The following is a 25,464-nucleotide window of genomic DNA, read 5'->3' as shown; positions in this document are numbered from 1 at the left end:
AGGATAACTGCCTATATCCTCATGCTCTCAATACCTGTCCAGATTTTTTAGAAGCATCATATATGCAGGTGTGCGTCTGTCTGTCTGTCTGTCTTTCTGTGTGTGTATGTATGTATGTATGTATTTGGCGGGTGTTTGTATGTAGGTCTTTGGTTATTTGGGTTTTCTCCCACGTAAAATTAGAAGTGTCGTGGCGACATTTCGACGAAGTCTCACTCGTCATCTTCAGGATTCAGCTTCGTGCTTCTAGGAGCAAATTGCTCCTAGAAATTCGAGACTTCATCGAAATGTCATCAAGACATTTCTAATTTTACGCGGGAGAAAATCCGAATAACCAAAGACCTATATATGTGTGTGTGTGTGTGTGTGTACACATATACACACATAAATGTAAACATAAAGATTCCCCTCACACATATGTGCTAGTCCTGACATACACACACACACACACACACACACACACACACATATATACATACATACATATATACATATATATTAAACTGATTTCAGTAAGCCTAACAACATTATTTTATGTTCAAGTATAAACCAAAGAGTTCTACTTGTTATTCTTATATCATTTTAGATTTAAGATAGATACTTAAGAGAGATAATTTAAGAGAGACACTAGAAGTTATTTTGAGGCAGGGGTCTCCAACCTTGGTCCCTTTAAGGCTTGTGGACTTCAACTCCCAGAGACCCTCAGCCAGCTGGCTGAGGGACTCTGGGAGTTGAAGTCCACAAGCCTTAAAGGGACCAAGGTTGGAGACCCCTGTTTTGAGGCATTCAAAAGAAATTTAAAATTTCCATCCAGTAAAATTCCTTGTGATTTCACAGATTGTCCATGCTCCCAGATAGTTTGCCATTGTCTCCATCTGGAAGATTCTTTTGACTTTCCAGTCTTAACTGCAGCCCTGAGATTCTCTGATGGTCTCCACCCAAATGCTAACCATAGAATACAGAATGACAGAGTTGGAGGGGACTTTGTAGGTCAGGTGGCACGCATAGCCGTATCAGTGGGCACACAAGCTCAGCTCCAATGCGTATGTGCATGCTGGCCAGCTGATTTTGGGGCCTTCTGGGCCCACTAGAAGTAGGGAAACAGACTGTTTCCTCCCTCTAGAGGGCCTGGGGGCATTGGGGAAGGCCCGTTTTTCTCTCTCACCTGTCTCCAGAGCCTCTCTATGAGTCTGGGGAGGACAAAAATGGCCTTTCCCACCCACCAGAGGCCCTCCGGGGGCCAGAAACTGGCCATTTGCCAACTTCTGGTTGGACAGGAAAATGACATTTGTTGCTGTCCCCAGCCTCCACAGCCTCTTTAGGTGTCCCTGGAGGCTGGGGACAGCAAAAAAAAATCACTTCCTGTCCAACCGGAAGCTGGCAATCAGGCAATTTCTGGCCTCCGGAGGACCTCCTCACCCTCCCCAGACTCATAGAGAGGCTCTGGGGCCAGGTGAGAGAGAAAAAAGGGCCTACCGGGCCATGATGTGCCAGGAGCAGGGGGGGTCATGTGTGCATGTGCGGGGGTGGAGCGCATAGAATTATGGGTGTGGGCACATGTGTGCGACCCCTCCCCCGACCCCCCACCTCCTGGCATGAAGCTCCCACAACTTCTGAAGGCAACTTTGGTTCCAGTGGCTGATTGTTCTCACTGGCAGAAAAAATCTCCTTATTTCTAGGTTGAATCTCTTCTTGATCAGATTCCATCCGTTATTCCTTGTCTGGCCTTCAGGTGTCTTGGAAAATAGCTTGACCCCCTTCCTCCTCTCTGTGGCAGCCCCTCAGATATTGGAAGATTGCTATCGTGTCTCCCGTGGTCCTTCTCTTCACTAGCCTAGCCATGCCCACTTCCTGCAACCGTTCTTCATATGTATCTATGTATGACCCAGATTAGTTTCTAAGTCCAAGCAAGATGTTATTTCCTGCTGAGATTTGGCATTTTCAGACATGATTATACATTTCAAAGACTACATTATCCAATAGAATCCCAAAATAATTCTTATTCAGTAGTGTGGTTTTTTTTGGACAGCAATATTCTAGAAGTGATTTCTTTGTAGATACTCACCATAGTTCTTCTGCTTCCTTCTGGGCCTGCTGTCTGGCTCGTTCTGCAAGAAGCTCCTCTGAAATCTGCTCATATGACTTGTCTCCAGCGGCTTCTCCCATGATCCAAACCCAGACCTCGCCATCAGTTCCCTGAAGCCACCGAACACGTTTCCTGTTACCTGGAATAGCCATCCAAATGTGTTGCCAGAAGGAGGAAGTCTCAGAGCCGTCAATCAAACAACACAAGTCTTGAAATACAAGGAATGAGAACTAAGCACTGGGCCTGTTCAAGATCGTGAAGGAGAACTTCATTTCAGCGATGGTGCAAGCAAAGCATGTCTCTGAAGTTGCCTTGCAAAGCAACCTGGCCACCTGCTTCTAGAAAAATGAGCAGAGAGGCCAAGGGCTTTGACTTGGCTGGAGGAAGGGTATCCACTGTATCTAGAAGAACCTAGTTAAGGTAGGGCTTGAAGAGAGTCTTCATCACATGCAGAATAATAGAATTACAAAATTACAAAATAACAGCATTGGAAGAGACCTTGGAGGGGACCTGTGTATTTCCTTGACTTTTTGGAATAACAAGATGCAAAATATACATCGGCTCTTGATAAGGATCTACAATGTCTATCTCCTGCGCTCTTAAATTATAAAATAAATTTCACCATTGTCCCTATTGTCACAAGCTAATCTTTTTCTGGGTATAGGCTGATACGATAAACTTACTTCCTGCATATAAAGGTGTGGTTGTTTTATAAATTGGCTTTCATAGAAGCAACACGGTTATTACTGTTTGTCTTGTTGATCCAGACTTTGTAGAGATAAATAAACACCTTGTGGCACCGTGCCAATTTGTGGTTTTTCTGCCATCTTTTTCAAGTTATGTACTTTCGTTTATTTTCTCAGAGGCGCAGTGACTTAGAGGTGGAGCTCTCGCCTCACAATCTAGAGGCTGTGAGTTCGATCCTAGGTAGTGGCAGATATTTCTCGCTGTGGGTGCAATAAGTAATTGTCTGCTGCAAACTCCATGCAGGCATCAGGAAGGGCATCCAGCCAGTAAATTCTCAAGCTTCGTTCAGTCACCCAAACTCCATTCCAATGCAAGAGATTACAGGGTTGTTCAAAGAAAAAAAATCCTTCTTTTATTTTCTGATCTGTGGCTTAAGATGAATCTTGCTGAGGATAGCTACACTCACAAAACTGGTGTCTTCTCTATTTGCCAGTCAAAATAACCTTAGATCTGAAGGGCCAGATTAGAGAGAGATCATCATGGACAAACTAGATTTATATTATTATAACTATATTATACTAAGAGCCAACAGTGACTTGAAGGTACATAATCAATCAATCAATGATCCTAGATGTATTGGCTGAGGATTATAACAATTTAAATCCAATGTGAGTAACTGGTTGGGAAAGGCTCTTTGTTACCTCCTCTGATGTCTTTTTCCAAGAATAACATCACAGTAAATCAAGGGGTGTTTTTTCCAGCTATTATACATGTGTATTTATTCAGCTTTTGGCTTCCTTTTTAATACATTTAAGATTCATTAGTTCTCATCTCTAATGAGACATATTTGTGGACTTGTAAACTCTAATGCCTTATTATGCTTTTATATTGATAGGCTAATCTGTTTTGGGTACATAAGAACTGCCTCCCATTTTCCTTCCCACTGACTTTTTAAAATTTCATTCCTCCATGTGTTCTGTTTATTTTATGACTATTATTAATCACTGCTGTTTTCCTACCTAGCTTGTGTTATCTACAGTTAGTTGTGTGTTTTAAAATTCACTTGCAGATTGCTCAAATTTTCTTTCCCCAAATGCACTATCTTTATTTTCCTTATGTCTATAATTCTCATATCTTCCTTTTTATTGTATTTGTAATGCTCTCATATTTTATCTTACTTTACTGTTAAACCTATTTATTCTTCTTTCCAGGTTTAGAAATACAGGAATAGAGAGGATTTCTGGCTAAGCAATGGTGAACTGAAGATGGCTGTACTGAGAGCAGAGGCAATAATCATAGTAGAATGGAGAGGCAGTGAAGAGACCTGCTTAATATAATACAGCGTAACAGAGTTGGAAGGGACCTTGGAGGTCTTCTAGTCCAACCCCCTGCTCGAGCAGGAAACCCTATACATTACGGACAAATGTCTGTCCAATGTCTTCTAGAAAACTACCAGTGATGGAACACCCACAACTTCTGGAGGCAAGTCATTCCATTGGTTGATTGTTCTCACTTTCAGGAAATTTCTCCTTATTTCAAGGTTGGATTTCTCCTTGATAAGTTTCCATCCATTACTTCTTGTTCTGCAGTCAGGTCCTTTGGAGAATAGGTTGGCCCCCTCTTCTTTGTGGCACCTCCTGAAATGTTGGAACACCCAATATCATGTCACTCCTAGTCCTTCTTTTCACTAGAGTAGACATAACCAATTCTTGGAATCCCACTTTGGACCAAGAGAGAACTCGTGGACATAAGTTCATAAGGTAGTAAATTAGGTGAAATAGTGTAATAACTCCCCCGGACGCTTCCCCAGATACCTGTCCAGGAGGATGAACCAGTTCCAGGCATATCTGGAGGCAAATTGGTTAATGGCTCCAAGCAGCCATCTGAGAGGGATTTGGCTGAAGTGCAACTGCAGCAGGACAACCCTGAGGCTCCAGGTGGAGAAAGCAGGCAGCTGCAACTGGTCAGGGATGAGGAAGAGAAACTGCTTCTTCACCTGATCTTGGACAGGTCATCTTGGAATACATAGGTGAGAGAAAAGGCAGGAGTGTTCTGTCCCCCCACCCCCGCCACCACAACCAAGAAGACACGCGAGCTGACTATAACTGCCAGCAATTTATTCCTACGACAGATATCAGTTCTGGCAACGCACCTGCAATTGCCTGCCAAGTTCTCTTATCTCCTCAGAAGCCAACGTAACTGCAATTCATTGCTGGAGCAACCAAGAGTTCAGAAATAAACAGAAATCCAGAAGCCAAATTCTTAGTCCTGAAATATTGCAGCCAAAGTTTCCAAGAGTCAGGTTTTTGTCCGTCACAAGAAGCTATAGAGCAGCTCCTCCTACTTTTATACCCTGTGGGATGTGGCTCCATGACTCAGCACTCTCTAGGCCTGCCCCACCCTTTCTTTTGTTGTTCCCGCCTCTCCTTTCTGCGATGCCTGGGATTTAACCAGGACTGATTGTTAGCAGCTGGGTCTTGAGGTGTTGCCTGGGAGTGGGAAGGTGCGGGAGAAAGAGGCCTTGTCATCTCCTCCACCTGGCCTGCCTCTGGGACCTGGAGCGGAGCCAGAGAGGAAGGTCCTACAGAGGGAAGCCCTGTTGGCTCTTCCCCCTCACTCTCTGAGTCACTCTTTGTCAAGAGGCCAAGCTCGGGAGTCGAAGACACAAGGAGCCAGCTTTTGTTACAGCTCATCAAGAAGGGTGAGGCTGCCTCCTCATGAGTAATCCACTGAACTTCAATGTTCCTGGTGCAACTGTGCTTCAGCCAAATCCCTCTCAGATGGTTGTTTGGAGCCATTGACCAACTCGCCTCCAGAGGTGCCTGGAACTAGTTCATCCTCCTCCGAGCTGACATCTGGACAGGTATCTGGGGAAGCAGCCAGCAGAGTCATCACAAGTTGAACATTAAATGAATGGAAAAAACATGTCTTCAGGATATTTGAAGGAATGATAAAGTGAGGGTCAAGTCTTACTTCCAAGGGGATGATATTCCAGAGCAGGGGTCTCCAACCTTGGCAACTTTAAGCCTGGTGGACTTCAACTCCCAGAATTCTGGGAGTTGAAGTCCACCAGGCTTAAAGTTGCCAAGGTTAGAGACCCCTGTTCCAGAAGGAAGGAATCACCATCTAGAAGGTTCTTCTTGGTCCCACCAAATGGACCTCTTTAATGGAGTGGACCTCAACTATCTGCCAGGTGTCTTGGTCCCATATTTCTCAGGGTTTCCTATATTTCCTATGTCACAGTCAACAGCCCCAAAGGTGCTAATGACCAAATGAATACAAATCTTTCCATTCCCCACCATTCAATCAGAACTCAAGAAGGTTCTTGCATGAGATGAGAAATGTTTTCAAGGAAAACACCAAGAAAGTCCAGTTGCCTTTTGAAAAGCCGTGGGACATCCAAGACCTGGATGATGGAGATCCTTCATTGCATAGACTTTGCAATCAATACCTTCAATGCCCCTAACTAAACCAGTGCTGTAACCCAAGGTTGTAAGGTTTAACCATGTAATACCTAATCCTATTAACACATAGAACCCTCCAGTAAAGAAAATTAAAAAAAAAACCTCACCATCCCCAATTCCTGACAAAAAAAAAGAACAGAAAGAATCAAGGAACTATTTGCTTAATGATGAATTCCTCCAAGCACCAATGATTTTAGCCCCTATCCAAGAAATGACATTATGGCAAATTCTTTTTCCGACAGCCCAGTTCTTCAGCTTTCCATAAGGCAGAAGGCTATGACTAATGTAACCCGGAAAATGAACTTTCAGTAGTACTGTAAAATGCAGAGAATCCTCATTTTGGAACCATAATATTTGCCTGTGCTTTTCTTTTCTTTTCTTTTTTTTAATTGAAAAAGTTTTACAAAACTTCCCTCCCCCATTTCCCCATCTTCCCTCTAGCCCCCCTCCCCTCTCCCTTCACAAACCCCCTCCCTCCCCCCCCCCCCCCGACTTCCCGGAACAAACACAAGGTATAGTTAAAAAATAAAACAAACATATACTAAAAAAATTTCCTTCCTTCCTAACTTAATTATACTCCTACAATTCTCATCAATTCCTAACCTCCCCCAAAACAATCAAAAATGATACATCCTAATCATTCAAAAGCAATCTGATATCTCTTAATCTGATATCTATCTTGGGTATATTCAATCCATTTTTTCCATTCAGTTAGATATTTTTCTTGTGTAGTGTCTTTCAAAAAGGCTGAGATTTTTGCCATCTCAGCCAAATTGGCAACTTTCAATATCCATTTTCCTATTGTAGGTACTTCTTTTTTCTTCCAATACTGTCCTATCAGTAATCTTGCCGCTGTTATTAGATTTAAAATCAGTTTAGTCTCAATTACTGTACAGTCCGTGATAATTCCCAGCAGAAAATATTGCGGCAGGAACTTTATCTTCTTTTTCAGAACATTTTGTAGAATCCACCAAATTTTTTTGCGTGTGCTTTCCCAATCCTAATACAACAGATTAATAGAAACTGCTTCTGGCTGAAATTCATCGCAATGAACTCCAGAAACAAGACCTTAGAGAGCAATAGCAAGTTCAAGTTGGTGCTCTTGAGGAATCATTCATCTCAAATGAACTGCCCTGCCTTATATAGTGCACACCAGAAGCTGAGGTTGTTCTTTTCCAAGCTCGGGTTTGCAAAAAAAAGACCAAAAAAACCAAAACCCTAAGATTTCCTTTAAAATCTCAGAGTTTGCAAAAGACAAAGGCTAATTCACAGTGGACATGCTCAGCTGACTTTCTTATAAAGATCTCTGGAAATGTGCACACTCCATTATATATAATATATAACAACAGGGTTGGAAGGGGCCTTGGAGGCCTTCTAGTCCAACCCCCTGCCCAGGCAGGAAACCCTACACCGTTTCAGACAGATGGCTATCCAACATTTTCTTTAAAACTTCCAATGTTGGAGCATTCACAACTTCTGGAGGCAAGTTGTTCCACTGATGAATTGTTCTAACTGTCAGGAAATTTCTCCTTAGTTCTAAGTTGCTTCTTTCCTTGATCAGTTTCCACCCATTGCTTCTTGTTCTACCCTCAGGTGCTTTGGAGAACAGCCCGACTCCACAAAAGTGATAATCAAAAATATTTCTAAAGAACAGAAACAAAGATTAGAGGAGATAACAGGATTTGAGGTGGTAAAAAAGGTTAAATACTTAGGGGTTTATATTAGCTCATCGAACAGGAAACTTTATAAGAATAATTATGAGTTGTTATGGCAAAAAGTTCAGAAAGACATGAATGCCTGGAAAAAACTGCAGCTATCGCTATTGGGGAGGATAGCGGCTATTAAAATGAATGTGTTACCTAGATTTTTGTTTCTGTTCCAGATGATACCAATAATCAAGAAAGATAAAAATTTGGAGGAATGGCAGATTTGGATTAATAAATTTATATGGCAAGGTTAAAAGGCGAGGGTTAAAATGAAAATAATTCAGGATTCACGGGAAAGAGGAGGCCTACAAATGCCTAATTTTAAATTATATTATGAAGCAGTAGCCCTTTCAGTAATAAGTGACTGGTTTAATTTAACAGAGGAAAGAATTTTGAATATAGAAAGTTATGACTTACTATATGGATGGCATGCGTATTTATTTTATGAAAAAAAAGTGGATAGGGCTTTTAAGAGTCATGTGTTGAGAAGTGCTCTTTTGCGTGTCTAGAAAAAATATTCCTATAAACTAGACTATAAGATTCCTATATGGGCAAGCCCCAGACACGCAATAGAGAATATAAATATAGAACAGAAACAGGAAATGATTACTTATAAAGAACTTTTATATGCTGAAAGAGGTAGCTTGCAATTAAAATCTTTACAGGTATTAAATGAAGAAGGGAGGAAATATACTTGGTTTCAATATAGGCAACTAGGTGCTAAATGGAAAGAAGATCAAAAAATTGGTATAATGCAAAGGGAGGAAAATTTAATAAAGTAAATTAGAAATCAGACCCAGGAGCATATAAAGAGATTGTATAATGTGTTGCTTGAAATAGATTTGGAAAAGGATTTGGTAAAGGATTGTATGATAAAATGGGCACAGAATATTCAGGAACCAATAATGTTGGTAACATGGGAGAAAATCTAGGTTAGAAATGTTAAGTTTACACAAGCACAGAATCTAAGGGAAAATTTTTATAAGATGTTTTATAGATGGCACTTAGATCCCAAAAAATTATCATGTATGTACCCTGATATCCAAGCGAAATGTTGAAGATGTGACTGTGATTGTCAGCCTCCACTCCACTCTTCATTTACTTTTAAATGATTATATCAGTAGATAGAATGTAAAATGTTTATTTCTGTATTATAAACTCTTAAGATCATGAGATGTATCATACCACCGTCCGGGGTAAGGGAAAGGAGCTTATTAAGAGTGTCGGCTGACATAACAGGCAGGAGGGATGATTAATGATTGAATGTAATCAGCGCGCGCTTTTCTAACCGACACTGCATTCCTGAGTTGACTGACATCCAGAGACTTGTGGAAGAAGATTACCACGAGGGGCCGTGAAGGAGTTGGCATTGGACCAGACCAGCCTGACCTCCTGGAGGAGGAGGGACAATTGGGGGGGATATTGCTTGGCTGCCACCAAGACTGTAAAAGTAAAAGTACTTGTTTTCATTCCAAATGGAGTCAAGGTGATTTCTTTCCTATTTACCGTCGGAGGTAGCCTGACATTAAGCTGGAACTCACATCATGTCTACCAACCAGGATTGCAATTGCAATACCGGGGGGGGAGAAAACCCAAATGTGATGGAAGGCCTGCTGCCGGCTGAGCTGGGGGAGGCGTCCAGAGGAATTTTTGCTGACACTTTTAACCCTGAGCTGGAAGATTGCAGAGATCGGTGGATTGAGCAATTAAGGCTGGAAGAGGAAGTGGAAACCAAGTGCCGAAAAGTTTCAGTCTGGAGTAACAAAGAGAAAAAAAGGGCACGGTGAGACTTTCGGATTGGCAAGAAGAGAGAGATAACAGACAACCGCCAGTTGGAGGAAGCCTTTCGTCTTTTCCGTGAGGTGAAAGTAAGGCAAACAGCTCGCCAAAGGTATGAATCCCTATTCGGTCCTCCAGGTGGGAGGAGAAGAGGAGGAAGAGAATACAAAGGGCCAGCTAGAGGTGATTTCAGGGTGGTGAGATTTCTGAAGAGCCAGGGCTGGAAACTCTCTCCCAGAGGAAGCTGAATTGGATGAGGGTCGCGCCACCTGCTGACCAAGCAAGGCCGCAGAGGGGAAGGAAAAGCCAAAATTCCCCCATATCAGAGAAATTTGATGGAAATGCGAAGGAGTTGGGACTGTTCCTGGCAAAGTGAATGACCACATGATAGACTGGGGAAGATTATTGGTCACAGGCAGCACAAGTGAGAGCTGTGACTCATAATTTGACCGGAAGAGCAGCTGCATGGTATGTGTCATTACATACAAACCACTCCCCCTTACTGCAAAACTACGAGCATTTTATGACTGCACTGAGGAGGAGGTTTGAGGACCCCCTGGCAGAGCAAAAGGCCAAAGGTCGGATGAAAACCATCAGGCAAGGGAGGAGACCGGTGGCTGATTATAACCAAGAGTTCAGTGATTTAGTTCCCTTGATGAGAGGGTGGTCGGAGGTGACCCTTGTAGACATTTTCAAAGATGGTCTGAATGGAGATCTCTATGAACTGTGTCGAGCACGAGCCTCTCCAACTACGCTGTATGGCTGGTACACCCTGGCAGCAGAGATGGAAATCGAGCTAGTGAAGGACCGTGGCAGAAGACAGCGCACTGGAGGGCCATCCCTTGGCCGCTTTCCAGAAGGCACCTATAGGGACGCCCTAGATTGGAGGGAGGAAGACCACGTTCGTCTCGTGCTACAGATGTGGAAAGAAGGTCACCGAGCAGCCGACTGTAGGGTTAAGCTGATACCAAGCGCGACCTCTGGTGGTGAAAAGGAACCAGTGAAGCCAGCAGCTAAGGCGCATAAACCAGCAAAGTGGGGAGGCGTTGCCAAGAAGGGCACGCCCATCAAGGAGGATGGCGAAGTGTCGACCGATACTGACAACAGCAAAACCACGTCAGAGTCCGATGAAGACCTTCTGGTGAGTTGGGCACGGGGGCCCTTGGACATTCCAGTTAATCTACATGTACCCTCTTCGGGTAATAAGGGGGAACTACTAGCACTACTCGATTCTGGATGCACTAGATGTATGGTCAGTCCCGAATTAGTAGAAAAATGGAACTAAGACTGAGAACTCTAAGTAGGCCCATAGCGTTTGCCCAGTTAGATGGCTCTGTGGCAGGGGGAGGGCCCGCCCATTTCGTAACGGAACCCATAGAAATGATAATAGGAGACCACCGCGAAATTCTGAACTTCATAGTAGCCCCAGGAATGGACCAACCCCTGTTGTTAGGCTTGTCATGGTTGCGGAAATGGAACCCCCATATTAACTGGAGAACGGGAGTCCTACGTTTCCATTCCAAAACCTTAAAAGGGGAAAAGGGGAAACCCAAGAAGGGACCTACCGTGACCTTACACCAGGATAAGTTAGGGGCAATGATTGAACGGATAGACGGGGAAGAGAGAATACCCAAGGAATACTGGGACTTGCGAGAAGTCTTTAGTGAGAAAGCATCAGACGTACTTCCTCCCCATAGGCCTATTGACTGTGCCATAGACATCCTTCCGGGAGTAAAGCTTCCAAAGCCAAAAGCTTATCCCATGACCCAAAAGGAATTGGGAGAGCTACGTAAATTCATAGACAAAAACCTAGAGCGGGGTTTTATCCAACCGGCTAGGCCTCGTGTGGCGGCGCCAGTGATGTTCCGGGAAAAGAAAGATGGCTCCTTTCGTCTTATAGTTGACTATAGGAACCTAAACGCAGTGTCTTGAAAACATATATCCCATGCCACTCATGAAAGATATGTTAGCACATTTAGCGAAGGAAAATTCTTCACCAAACTGGACCTCGAGAAGCCTACTACAGAGTTCGTATAAAGAGGGGATGAATGGAAAACCGCTTTCAACTGTCCACTAGGATGTTTCCAGTTTCGAGTACTGCCATTTGGACTGCAGGGGCGCCCAGTTTTTATGCAACTAATAAATGAAATACTCCATCAGCATTTATTCAAAGGAGTTCTTGTCTACCTTGACGACATACTTATCTATACAGAAACAATGGAAGAACATATTAAACTAGTAAGAGCTGTACTCAAAAAGTTATTATCTGCAGAACTATATTGCAAGCTATCCAAATGTGATTTCCATCAAACCAAAATAGACTACTTAGGGTATCGCATTTCGGCTGATGGGTTAGAAATGGATCCAGAAAAAGTGAAAGCTGTCCTGGAATGGGGCCCCCCCACGCACACGCAAGCAACTCCAAAGTTTTTTAGGATTCGCAAATTTCTATCGTCAATTCATCCCCTCCTTTGCTCAAATTGCTTTACCAATCACTAACCTCTTAAAAACTAAAGGAGACACGAAACCCAAACCATCATTACCTCTCGAATGGACAATGGAATGTCAGGCTGCATTTGAAAAATTAAAACGACTCTTTGCCGCTGAACCGATTTTAAAGCACCCTGACATGGATGTTCCTTTTGTAATACAAGCTGATGCAAGTGATGTAGCAGTCGGAGCCGTCCTGCTCCAAAACAATGCTGATGGTAATTTACAACCCTGTGCTTTCACTTCTCGAAAATTGACTGAAACTGAAAGACGATGGGCTATTTGGGAAAAGGAAGCATTTGCAGTTCATTGGGCTCTACGGACATGGAGACAATTCTTAGAAGGTTCAAATCATCCTTTTGAAGTTTGGACGGATCACAAAAATCTAGAAGCTCTAAAGACTCCTAGAAAACTTTCACCTAAACAAGCCCGCTGGGCTCAATATTTTAACCGCTTTAATTTTACTTTACATTATATTCCTGGGGGGGAAAACTTCTTAGCAGATGCTCTCTCACGTTTACCCCAATACAATTGCACTCGCTCCGAGGTGGTTCAACCAATACTTCCCGTACAACAGTTGGCGGCCCCAGCAATAACTAGAAGCCACTCCAAAGCTGACCCCTCACTCCCAGATGAACTAACCAAGTCGTTTAAAGAAGCTTTAAACACCGATGACTGGTACTTAACCCATTCCCATGAATGCACACTCCGTGATGGACTAGCTTGGATTGGAACAAAACTATATGTTCCTCTATCACTCAGAGAAACCATCCTACAACGATGCCATGATGCCAAAATGGCAGGGCATTTTGGATTTGTGAAAACTTTGCATCTTCTTAAAAGACAATTTTGGTGGCCAAGTCTTAAAAAAGACATTCAAGCATATGTAGCAAGTTGCCCTATTTGTGCATCATCCAAAAGGCCTCCAGGAAAACCTCCTGGACTACTTCAAACTGTAGCCAGGCCAGGAACCCCATGGAAAGAAATATCCATGGATTTCATAGTGGAATTACCTGAAAGTTCAGGCAATACTGTTATATGGGTTGTGACTGACCTTTTCTCCAAACAAGTCCATTTTATTCCATGTTCAAAATACCCTCCTCAAAGACTCTAGCAAAGTTGTTTGTACAACACATTTATAGACTTCACGGAGTTCCTGATCGCATCATTTCAGATCGAGGAGTTCAATTCACTTCTCAATTTTGGAAAGAATTTTACGACTCATTGGCTCCGCCAAGGATTAAGCTCCTCCCATCATCCTCAAACTAATGGAAGCTGTGAACGTTCGAACTCTGTACTAGAACAATATCTCGATGTTATGTTAACTACCAGCAAGACAATTGGGCTGATCTCTTACCTTTTGCTGAAGTTGCCTACAACAACTCAATTCATAGTAGCACAGGATTTACTCCCTTTAAAATAGCTTCAGGTCAAGATTTTGTTCCTATCTCGAACTCCCAAAGGAAGAAACTACTGTTTCCTCTTTGTCAGAATGGATAGATCAAATACAAAGCACATGGAAAATGACTCATAAAGCGATCGACGACGCCACCGTGCGCATAAAAACAAGCAGATAAAAAGGTCCCTGAGAACAATATCAAGTGGGCGATAAGGTTTATCTTTCCACCAAATATCTTCAAACCACTCAGAAATCTAAGAAACTTGGACCCAAATATGTGGGACCTTTCCCCATAGTAAAAATCATCAACCCCGTGACGGTACAACTAGATTTACCAAAAACACTTAGAAGAATCCACCCCGTTTTCCATGTCAGTTTGCTGAAACCTGAACACACGTCTACTTTCCGTCCTAACCATACACCCCCTCCTATACCAATTCTCATAGAGGGAGAACAACACTTTGAAATAAAAGAAATTTTAGACTCAAGAAAACATAGGAATAAAATTCAATATCTTATTTCCTGGAAACACTTCCCATTATCCCAAGCTGAATGGGTGAACAAAGAAGATGTTCATGCATCGGAAAAAATAGCACAATTCTATAAAAAATATCCTGACAAACCCTAACTTCTCTTTTTTCTTTCTAGGACTGACGTCCTTGTTGCAGGAGGGCCGAATGTCAGCCTCCACTCCACTCTTCATTTACTTTTAAATGATTATATCAGTAGATAGAATGTAAAATGTTTATTTCTGTATTATAAACTCTTAAGATCATGAGATGTATCATACCACCGTCCGGGGTAAGGGAAAGGAGCTTATTAAGAGTGTCGGCTGACATAACAGGCAGGAGGGATGATTAATGATTGAATGTAATCAGCGCGCGCTTTTCTAACCGACACTGCATTCCTGAGTTGACTGACATCCAGAGACTTGTGGAAGAAGATTACCACGAGGGGCCGTGAAGGAGTTGGCATTGGACCAGACCAGCCTGACCTCCTGGAGGAGGAGGGACAATTGGGGGGGATATTGCTTGGCTGCCACCAAGACTGTAAAAGTAAAAGTACTTGTTTTCATTCCAAATGGAGTCAAGGTGATTTCTTTCCTATTTACCGTTGGAGGTAGCCTGACAGTGATGATGCTACATATTTTCATATTTGGTGGACTTGCAAGAAAATTAAGGCCTTTTGGATAAGAATTTGGTGGATTATTCAAAATGTCTTGAAGAAGAAGATAAAGTTCCTGCCGCAATTTTTTCTTTTGGGAATTATAACAGATTGTACACTGACTGAGACTAAATTGATTTTGAACTTAATAACAGCAGCAAGGCTGCTGATTGGACAATATTGGAAGAAAAAAGAATTACCTACAATAGAAGAATGGACATTGAAAGTTACTAACTTGGCTGAGATGGCTAAAATCTCAGCCTTTTTGAAAGACAATACGCAGGAAAGATATTTAATTGAATGGAGAAAATGGATTGATTATATACAAAACAGATATCAGATTAAGAGATATCAGATTGCCTTTGAATAATTAGGATGTATTATTTTAGAATGTAATGGGGGAGGTTAGGAAATGAAAAGACTAGGATGAGGTTAATTGGATTAGAAGGGAAAATTTTTACTCTATGTTTGGTTTATGTATAACAATACCTTGTGATTGACCCAGGAAGCTGGGAGGGGGAAGGGAGGAGGAAGGGGGTCTTGAAGGGGGGAGGGGGGAAAAGTGGGGGAAATGTTTTTGTTTGTTAAAACTTTTTCAATAAAAAAAGAGAGAACAGTCCGACTCCCTCTTCTTTGTGGCAACTCCTGAGATATTGGAACACTGCTATCATGCTATCATTAACATCGTCTGTGTAGATTGGGTCGCAACTTCACCCATCTGGAAGGAGTCAAATGTTTGACAAATCATAGAACATAGAATAATAGAGTTGGAAGGGACTTTGGAGGTCATCTAGTCCAGGGGTCTGCAAACTTGGCTCTTTTAAGACTTGTGGACTTCAACTCCCAAAGCTGGCTGAGGAACTCTGGGAGTTGAAGTCCACAAGTCTTAAAAGAGCCAAGTTTGCAGACCCCTGTTCTAGTCCAAGCCCTTGCTCAAGCAGGAGAACCTATACCATTCCAGATAAATCTCTTTTTGAAAGCCTTCAATGATAAGAGTACTCACAACTTCAGAAGGTAAGTTTTTCCATTGGTTGATTGCTTTCACCATTAGGAATTTTTTCCTTAGTTCTTAGGTTGCTTCTCTCCTTGGTTAGTTTCCATCCATGGTTTCTTGTCTTGCCTATTGGTGTTTTCGTAAATAGTTTGACCCCCTCATCTTTGTAGGAGCCCCTCAAATATTGAAACAATGCTCATTATTGTTTTTATTATTGTTTTTTTTTCAACATTCTGCTTCAGTTGAAAGAAAAGCCACTTTCGACTAAAATGTACTTGCTTGTTCTACCAGATTATGTGTTTTAAATGCGAAAACTTGGAGAAGGAGCTTGGTGAAAATTTTCAGCAGAAAAGTTGCAGAGGTATTTATAAATGAGGACAATGAAACCATTCCCAGATTATAAATAAAATAATATTTCAGCTTTAAACAGCGAATCAAGCTGTAGAAGAAAGAAGGGGGGATTGTGCTAAAATTTAATGAAGTCCTGTATCGGTTGTATAAAAATGTAAGCCAATTTACGGGACCGCCTGCTGTTACCCCATGCCTCCCACCGACCCGTACACTCACACAGAGAGGGACTTCTCAGGGTGCCATCCGCCAAGCAATGTCGGCTGGCGGCCCCCAGGGGAAGATCCTTCTCTGTGGGGGCTCCTACCCTCTGGAACGAACTTCCCCCTGGTTTACGCCAAATACCTGACCTTCGGACCTTCCGCCGCGAATTGAACACACATTTATTCGCGTGGGGCTGGCTTAAATTTTATTGGTTTTAAATTTTTATTATTAATTTTTAATGGGTTTTAGTTTTATATGTTCCAAAGTTTTAGGCCAATTATGTAATAAGTTTTTTAATTCGTATTTTAATTGTATATTGCACTGTTTGTTTTACCTTGGCTGTACACCGCCCTGAGTCCTTTGGGAGAAGGGCGGTATAAAAATCGAATAAATAATAAATAATAATAATAATAACTGACCATTAGTTGGTAGTCCATGAGAAGAGGGGAATTTGCTGAAGAAAACAATTATAGTTCGGAAGACTTAGTGGTAAAAGGAAACCAGGCTGCCAAAAAACATGGTGACTGGACCAACAAAGCTCACACCATCCAGAGCCTAGAACCGTGATAGCGAACCTGTGGCACGAATGCCATAGGTGGCATGTATAGCCATATCAGTGGGCATGCAAACTCAGCTCTGCCAGCTTCTTTTCGGGCCTTCTGGGCCCACTAGAAGTAGGGAAACAGGCTTTTTCTTGACTCTGGATGGCTTGCGGGGGAAGGCCCATTTTTCTCTCTCACCTGGCTCCAGAGTCTCTCTATGAGTCTGGGGAGGGTGAAAACAGCCTTCCCCACACACACTTCAGGCCCTTCAGAGACCAGAAACGGCCCGTTTCCCAACAGGAAGTGACTTTTTTGCTGTCCCCAGCCTCCAGAGCCTCTCTAGGAGTCCCTGGAGGCTGGGGACAGCCAAAAACATCCCATAATAAATTTTGTTGGTCACCCAAGTCAGTTCCTAGAAAGGAAAGAATCAACCAAGCCTCCAGCCTTATTACACAGAAATAGGAGCTGCAGCAATACCAGAGATTAAATAGGATTGGATCAATTTCTAATGGCTCCTTATATCTCTGCCCTCTGGCCACTTGCGTGCTTGATATTTAGCTATGGAAAATATCAAGGCCAAAACAAATCCACAAATTGTCACAGTGAGGCCAAACATAAATTATTTATGTCTAGTTGTCAGTGCTGAAGTCTGAAAGTCTTGCAACCTGTTCGTTTTTTTGTTTGAGGAAGCTTACAATAGATAGCTGTTGCAACAAAGTGTGCAAATACCACAATTATCAGTACAATCTGACCTTTTTAGGCAATGTAAGAAAACCAGCCCACAAACCCACAGCCACACTCCACCAGGGATTATCCAGAACGAAAGACAAAATATAGAAGGATGAAAGAAGCAATGCAATTTACAACTCTAACAATTGCAACCAATTGCGGGGAAAGCGAACGAGACACAACACTAATTCTACATGGGACAAACATCACATCCATTGAAAACCAGGATCCATGAACACCATCTGGCAATTAAACACCATGATCCCAAATCCCTAATCGCTATCCCTAATAACCCACACTGATACTGAACAAGACCAGTTTGATTGGAGCAGTACAAGAATCCTTGGTCACATTACAATGCATGTGAGTTTATTGAAACCTGGCACTCCACAAGCAATTCCACCAACAAATACTGACTTACAATCAGCCTATGAACCCCTGAGATTTCAAATCAACCACACAACCAGCCAGCCACAGCTCCGACCTTCTACCAACCCACAAGCCCTCCCAACTAGCACTTCATCTCCCAATGACTTTCACCTGATGTGTTCTGTCCCCCCACCTCAGTCCGGGTGGCATGTGAAACGACTCAGTTAGCCGGCAATTTAGTCCATGGCAGCTATCAGCTCTGGCAGCAAACCAGCATTCATCTGCCAAGGTTTTCTTATCTCCTTGATGCCGGCACCGGAGCACCCAGGAAGTCAGGAGCAAACAGCAATTCAGGCTAAATGCTAAGTCAGATAGTTCAGCTCAAGTGTTCTCCAGTCAGGTGATTTGTTCGTCATGAAGTAGTATAGCAGCCCCTCCTGCTTTTATATCCTGTGGGGTGTGGCTCCATGACTCAGCACTTTCTAGGCCTGCCCGACCCCTGCTTCTGTTGTTCCCACCTCTCTTGTCTACGAAACCTGGGATCTAACCAGGGCTGATTGTCCACAGCTGGGTCTGGAAGCATTTCCTGGGCTGGGGGAGATACAGGAGACAGGGGCCTCGTCACCTCTTCCATCTGGCCTGCCTCTGGCTCCTGGAGCCCTGCAAAAGGGAGCCCTGATGGCCCTTCCCCCTCACTCTCTGAGTCACTCTCTGGCAGGGGACCAGCCCCGGGGGGGGGGGCAGGGGGCTGGAGCCACAACATGATGTGACCTCCCCATCTGAAGACCCATCTCAAGACCTTCACCTGACATGACACACACCTGACCCATCACAAGTCCCTCACCTGGTGTGATCCTCTCATCACAAGACCTACTGACCACACAAAGCCCCTATAAGCAGAAGAACACCAACACTGGCATTCCCTAAATTCTGTTGAAGATGTTACCTAGCCCGGTAATGAAACATTCAGAAACCAACCCACAAACTCAACCTCCACCCTCATCCTAAACCCGAGCTACAGATATTCGCCACTGTAGTAAGAAAAACGGTGTCTGGCCCTGACGGAAGTCAAGTGGATACAAGGAGGCTATGCCTTCCTCATTTGATGCCTACCTTCATTTGCATTCATGCTGCTAATTAAAAGCTATCTAAAATAACCGGCTGATGCAGTTGATGAAATATTGCTGGAATCAGCTTATTGCACGCAGACTGATTGTTCATTGTTCTTTAGCAACTATGGCACCCTTGACAAATCCTAATTGCTAGCCATCTTCTTCGCCTCCAGAAATTGATTCCCTTTTTCAGAAAGTCTATTGCAAGCCCAACCTGATATCACATCTCAGAGATATACCTCTCATTAAACAAAGTTGCAACACTCAGCCAAACGCAGCATTCAGGTAGTTTTCCATCATTCTATTCTATGGCAGATTAACTGCTAATTTAATTAGTGTTTAACTAAAATGTGGCTTTAGGACTCGCTGGAAAAATTAAAGGACTTCTACACTTGATAGAGTTTCCTGATAACAACTGATGCAGGAAACTTGTATAGCACGGTGCTTCCCCACACTCACCTCTGCTGGAACTGAATATATTCCGCCACCTCTGCGCAGTGGTGGGATTCAAATAATTTAAAAACCAGTTCTCTGCCCTAAAGACCGGCTGGGTGGGCGTGGCCATGATGGGCGTGGCCAGGGGGTGTGATAGACAGCACCCGGCGTCTTGCATCCACTGTGCCCCCCTGCCCCTGTTTTGGGCCTAGGACGCCTTCTTGAACCTTGTGGGAATCGAAACAGGATGTGGGGGGGCACACTGTGCCCCCTGCACTCCATTTTGGGCCTAGTAGGCCTCCCTGCACTTACCTGGGAGTCAAAATGGGACACATAAGGACTCCTGGAAGGGGGGGCAGCAATTTAACTACCTGTTTGCCCAAGCAGACCCCGCCCCTTCCAGGAGCAATTTAACTACCAGCCAGCAATTTAACTACCGGTTCACCCAAGCAGGCTCGAACCGGCTGAATCCCATCACTGCCTCTGCACCTATGGATGTCCTTCTCCTAGAACAGGGGTCTGCAAACTTGGCTCTTTTAAGACTTGTGGACTTCAACTTCCAGAGTTCCTCAGCCAGCAAAGCAAGGAACTCTGGGAGTTGAAGTCCACAAGTCTTAAAAGAGCCAGGTTTGCAGGCCCCCATCCTAGAGACACATTAAAAATGGTGTTGATGCCTGTCTTTGGTAGTACTTGATAGGACAGGCTTGCCTTTTTGGAGGAGGAAGAGGAAGAGGAGAGGAGGAAAGAAGAGGAGGGAAGAAGAGGAGGAGGAGAAGACAAGGAAGAAAAGAAGAAGCTCCTCACTATAGTAGCAACAACAATAGTATTTAGACTTATATACCACTTCCTATTTACAGCACCAGGAGGTTTACAGAATCAGTGTATTGCCCCCAACAATCAGTGTCCTCATTTTACCAACCTCAGAAGGATGGAAGGCTAAGTCAACCTTGAGCCGGCCAGAATCGAACTCTTGGCAGTGGGCAGAGTCAACCTGCAATTCTGCATTCTAACCGCTGTGCCACCACAGTTCTTAGTAATGGTCCAGTCACTAATGGCTATCACAAGTCTGCCAGAATCCCTCCAGACATCTATAAATTTCTACTTCCTTTGCCAGTGTTGTAGGGCACCTGGCCACCTGTTCCATCTGAGGCAAGCAGCTAAGCATCTTTTCCCTTCCCCAGCCTTCCCTTCTCTCCCGTTAGACAGGATCATCAGGCTCACTGTAGGTAGGTGTGGTTCTAGTCCAAACCCAACACTGGAAAAACAACGATAGGCTTTAGTTTTAAACCCGACAACAAAGGGAGAACTTAGTCTATAAGGATCTTACCAAAGTTACAGGAACTCCAGATCTACACATACCAGCTAGCACTTAGGAACCAGACAGGTATATGACAAAACAGAGAGATGGAAAGGCCAATAAACTCAAAACCACACAACTGATCCAAACAGCACTGAAAAGAAAGAAATATATCATTCTGCCATGTCAACCCTATCCTTCTGGTTCTAATTCTCTCAGGCCTTTTGGCCAGAGACTCTTAGTTACAGACCTAGTCACAAAATATGCTGGGTTTTTTTAAAAAAACTTCTCCTTGCTTGATATTCTCCAACTGCATTATTTAGTATTGTTATTTTCAGCAGGAATCATTTATGAATACCTGCAAAATTATCCGGTTAGATCTTTTGAAACTTTGGGAGTTTGAATTCCTAGGTATTTTGAAAGAGATGGCTTTGAGCCAATTTGCTTATTCTATTTCCCTTACTGAGAATCCAATTTCTGCATGTGAATACAGACCACAGTTTAGATGAATAGCTCTCACATGTATAAATTATGAGTCTTGCGGGTGAAGTACTTGTAAGTAGATTCCTGATAAGAATTAAATTATTCTTAAGGTACTTTCCCCCACCCACTCCAAATATTGCATTTCACGTAATGGCATGCTATTCATAATTAAGAATGGATTTCGGAATAAAGAACCAGAGGATTTGAGGCTGGGAGACCGTTATACATTACCATGCCTTCTAAACACAGAAGCAAGCTGCACTGGTTGCCAGTGGTCTTCCAGGTGCAATTCAAGGTGTTGGTGATCACCTTTAAAGCGCTCCATGGCATGGGACCAGGTTACTTACGGGACCGCCTACTGCCACCAATAGCCTCCCATCGACCTGTGCGCTCCCACAGGGAGGGTCTCCTCAGGGTGCCGTCAGCCAAACAATGTCGGCTGGCGGCCCCCAGGGGAAGAGCCTTCTCTGTGGGGGCACCTACCCTATGGAACAAACTGCCTCTGGGGCTACGCCTTCTTCCCGACCTCCGGGCCTTTAAGCGCGAGCTCAAGACTTTTTTGTTTCACCGAGCAGGGTTGGCCTAAAGGTAAGCGCTCCATGGCTTAGGGCCTGGGTACTTACGGGACCGCCTGCTGTTACCTTATGCCTCCCACCAACCCGTATGCTCACACAGAGAGGGTCTTCTCAGGGTGCCGTCCGCCAAGCAATGTCGGCTGGCGGCCCCAGGGAAAACCTTCTCTGTGGGGCACCTATGGAACAAACTGCCTCTGGGGCTACGCCTTCTTCCCGACCTCCGGGCCTTTAGCGAGCTCAAGACTTTTTTGTTTCACCGAGCAGGGTTGGCCTAAAGGTAAGCGCTCCATGGCTTAGGGCCTGGGTACTTACGGGACCGCCTGCTGTTACCTTATGCCTCCCACCAACCCGTATGCTCACACAGAGAGGGTCTTCTCAGGGTGCCGTCCGCCAAGCAATGTCGGCTGGCGGCCCCCAGGGGAAGGGCCTTCTCTGTCGGAGCACCTACCCTCTGGAACGAACTTCCCCCTGGTTTGCGTCAATTACCTGCGTCGGACCTTTCGCCATGAATTGAAAACGCACTTGTTTATCCAAGCGGGACTGGCTTAATTTTTTAAACTTTTTGAATTTTAATAATTTTAATTGGGGTATTTTTATGAATTTTATGGGTCAAATTTGACGGTTTTAAATTTTCGGCCATTTATAGAATATGTTATTTTAATTTCGTTTTAATTTGTATATTGTACTGTTTTTAATCTGGCTGTACACCGCCCTGAGTCCTTCGGGAGAAGGGCGGTATAAAAATCTAAATAATAAATAAATAAATAAATTTTAATGGGTGGTTTTATTACTTGTTATTTTAATATTTGGCCTATGGAATCAGATTTTTAAATTGAAATATTGTGTTTTAATTTTTGTATATGTCTTTTTAACTTGGCTGTAAACCGCCCTGAGTCTTCGGAGAAGGGCGGTATAGAAATGTAAATAATAAATAAATAAATAATAAATAAAGCAGCACAGGACAATGACCATATTAACAACTTACTTCTGAGATTTAAAGAACACAAAGGCTAGGTAAGCAAAGCCTAGCAATGCAATACTAAGCTTACACACTTGGACAAACACTCATACAAAACTAAGGCTCTGTTGTCTGAGAAAAATGGTTCTTCCCGGTATGCGATGCCCAATAAACCACATCTTGAAGGGGAGATTTTAAAAGCTTTATTCTAAGCTTTATTCAAACTCAAGGCCTGCGGACCAGCCCGGGTTATTTTACAAGTTCCTTCAGACTTTTCTCAGGTATGCCAATCCTTTTAAATTATTTAATATGTTAACAAAATATGGAGCAGGGAGACATTTTCTGACTGCTGGAAATAATCAAGCAAAGGATGGTTCTCATCCACCAGGGTGCTGGCAGGATGTAATCCATTCTAAGTAGTGGGCATAATTAGATGGGAGAGTGAGAATTCAGACTTGAACTGAAGACCTGGTAGAAACCTTATAGCAGGGGTCTCCAACCTTGGTCCCTTTAAGACTTGTGGACTTCAACTTCCAGAGTTCCCAGGACTCTGCACCATGCCATCAGCCCAGCCATGCCTCGGCGCCTGGATGTCCCATCACCACCGTCACCTCCCTGTTCTTCATGCTGGCCATGCACTTCGTCGCCTATTGTGACTCGTCCTCCCTCCTCTCCTCAGCCGGGCCCCTCCCGTCTCCAACCGGGCCTGTTATCAGACTCTGAGTCTGATAAAGAAGATGAAGGGCCTGTCATTCCTCCAGCCCCCGGCCCTGGCCCCATGCCCGGAGAGGATTCAAGGAGTGAAAGGAGAAGCCCAATAAACCTCACTCATACAGCGTGTGTTCCTTTGGCTCAGCCTTCAGAGCAGGAAGCCAGCCAGGTGCTGGAATCGGGCCTACTCCCTCTGACCTCTCCCTTTCCCAGAAGCTGACAGCAGATCCAGCTGAAGACAATTCAGGGTGGGAGGATCCTCGCTTCCGGATATCTGAGAGGCCAGCAGAAGGAGGGGTGGGGCAGGCCTGGATAATGCTGAGTCATGGAGCCTGTTGTGTCTTGCCCGCTCTCACCGCAGCCGGGGCCTTCTTATCTGCTTCCGAACGCTGAGGAATGTCCTAGTATGCCTCCCGGCCCCAGCCCTGGCTCCATGCCCAGACAGGAGGAAGCACCTCCCGGCCCCAGCCCTGGCTCCATGCCCAGACAGGAGGAAGCACCTCCCGGCCCCAGCCCTGGCTCCATGCCCAGACAGGAGGAAGCACCTCCCGGCCCCAGCCCTGGCTCCATGCCCAGGCAAACGGAGCAACTAGACCCCTCCCCCTCCCCCACAGCATGTGAGCCTGAGGGAGGTCAATTACCAACAGCTGCCGACTGGAGTGACTCTCGCTTCAGAAGAATTGATAGGCGGCGGCGTCAGAAGGAAGGGAGGGGCAGGCCTGGATAAGTGCTGAGTCATGAAGCCACACCCCATGGCCTATATAAAGGATCTGCTTTCTGGCAGTCTCTGAGTCAGGCAAAGTCTAAACATATCTTGCTGAAGTCACTTTCTGGTCTCCTGCCTGCCCTGAGGACTTTGCTAGGACTTTGGCAGCGCTGCAGAGGCACGCCTGATTCGGATTTCCCTGACCCGGCCGTCAGCGGAGGAGTGGGACACGACAGAGCCACACCCCACAGCCTATATAAAGGACCTGCTTTTGGCATTCCAACCTTGAGTCAAGCAAAGTCTTATCGAGTTTGCTGATACCGGACCCTATCGCTGAAGTCACAACTTGGACTCCTGCCTGCCCTGATAAACCTCGAAGGAACTTGGCAAGCTGCAAAGGCTTCATTGCCAAGTTTGTGACGGACTTCCTTGACTCGTTCGTCAGAGTGGGGGTGGGACACAACATAGCCTGCCGGTGGCACTCACAGCCAGACCCAGCCAGGAGAGCGGCCTGCTGATGAGCAACTGGCCGGCGCTGTCCTGACATGTTTCCCAACTACTGCCACCGCCTCTTGGAGCAGGACTATGCAAGGCTTGTTGCACCGTTGCACACACAAACTGCAGCACCACTGCAAGCTACATCGTACTGGCACAGCTGGCTTCCTGTCAAGACATCCAGTTGCAGTGCCATGGCCAACGGCATGGCGCACGGTCCTGAGAAGCATGGTGGAAGTGCATGCATGGCCTGATGAGTGGCTGTCGTGTCCCACTCCTCCGCTGACGGCCGGGTCAGGGAAATCCGAATCAGGCTTGCCTCTGCAGCTCTGCCCAAAGTCCTAGCAAAGTCCTCAGAGCAGGCAGGAGACCAGTAAGTGACTTCAGCAAGATAAGTTCGACTTTGCCTGACTCAGAGACTGCCAGAAAGCAGATCCTTTATATAGGCCATGGGGTGTGGCTCCATGACTCAGCACTCATTAAGGCCTGCCCCTCCCTTCCTTCTGACGCCGCCGCCTATCCAATCTTCTGATGCGAGGGTCACTCCAATCAGCTGTTGGAAGTAAACTTTCCTCAGGCTCACATGCTGTGGAGGAGGGGGAGGGGTCTAGCTGCTCCGTTTGCCTGGGCATGGAGCCAGGGCTGGGGCCGGGGGATGCTCCCTCCTCTGCAGCCTGCTTGGGCATGGAGCCAGGGCTGGGACCGGGAGGTGCCCCCTCCTCTGCAGCTTG

General features: G+C 44.7%; 1 protein-coding gene across 1 annotated transcript in view; it reads right to left on the bottom strand.

The window, feature by feature from the left end:
* SH2D4B (SH2 domain containing 4B) overlaps positions 1 to 25,464 on the bottom strand; it is a 144,473-nt gene that overhangs the window by 106,556 nt on the left and 12,453 nt on the right. Inside the window, exon 2 of the mRNA XM_058187993.1 lies at positions 2,066 to 2,225. Within this exon, the coding sequence (XP_058043976.1) occupies positions 2,066 to 2,225 (160 nt within the window). The remainder of the gene's footprint in view (positions 1 to 2,065; positions 2,226 to 25,464) is intronic.

This window comes from Ahaetulla prasina, chromosome 6 (assembly GCF_028640845.1).
Source record: "Ahaetulla prasina isolate Xishuangbanna chromosome 6, ASM2864084v1, whole genome shotgun sequence".
In the NCBI taxonomy this organism is placed as follows: domain Eukaryota; kingdom Metazoa; phylum Chordata; class Lepidosauria; order Squamata; family Colubridae; genus Ahaetulla; species Ahaetulla prasina.
The sequence above is the reverse complement of the archived record's forward strand: the minus strand, read 5'-3'. Positions and strand labels throughout refer to the sequence as shown.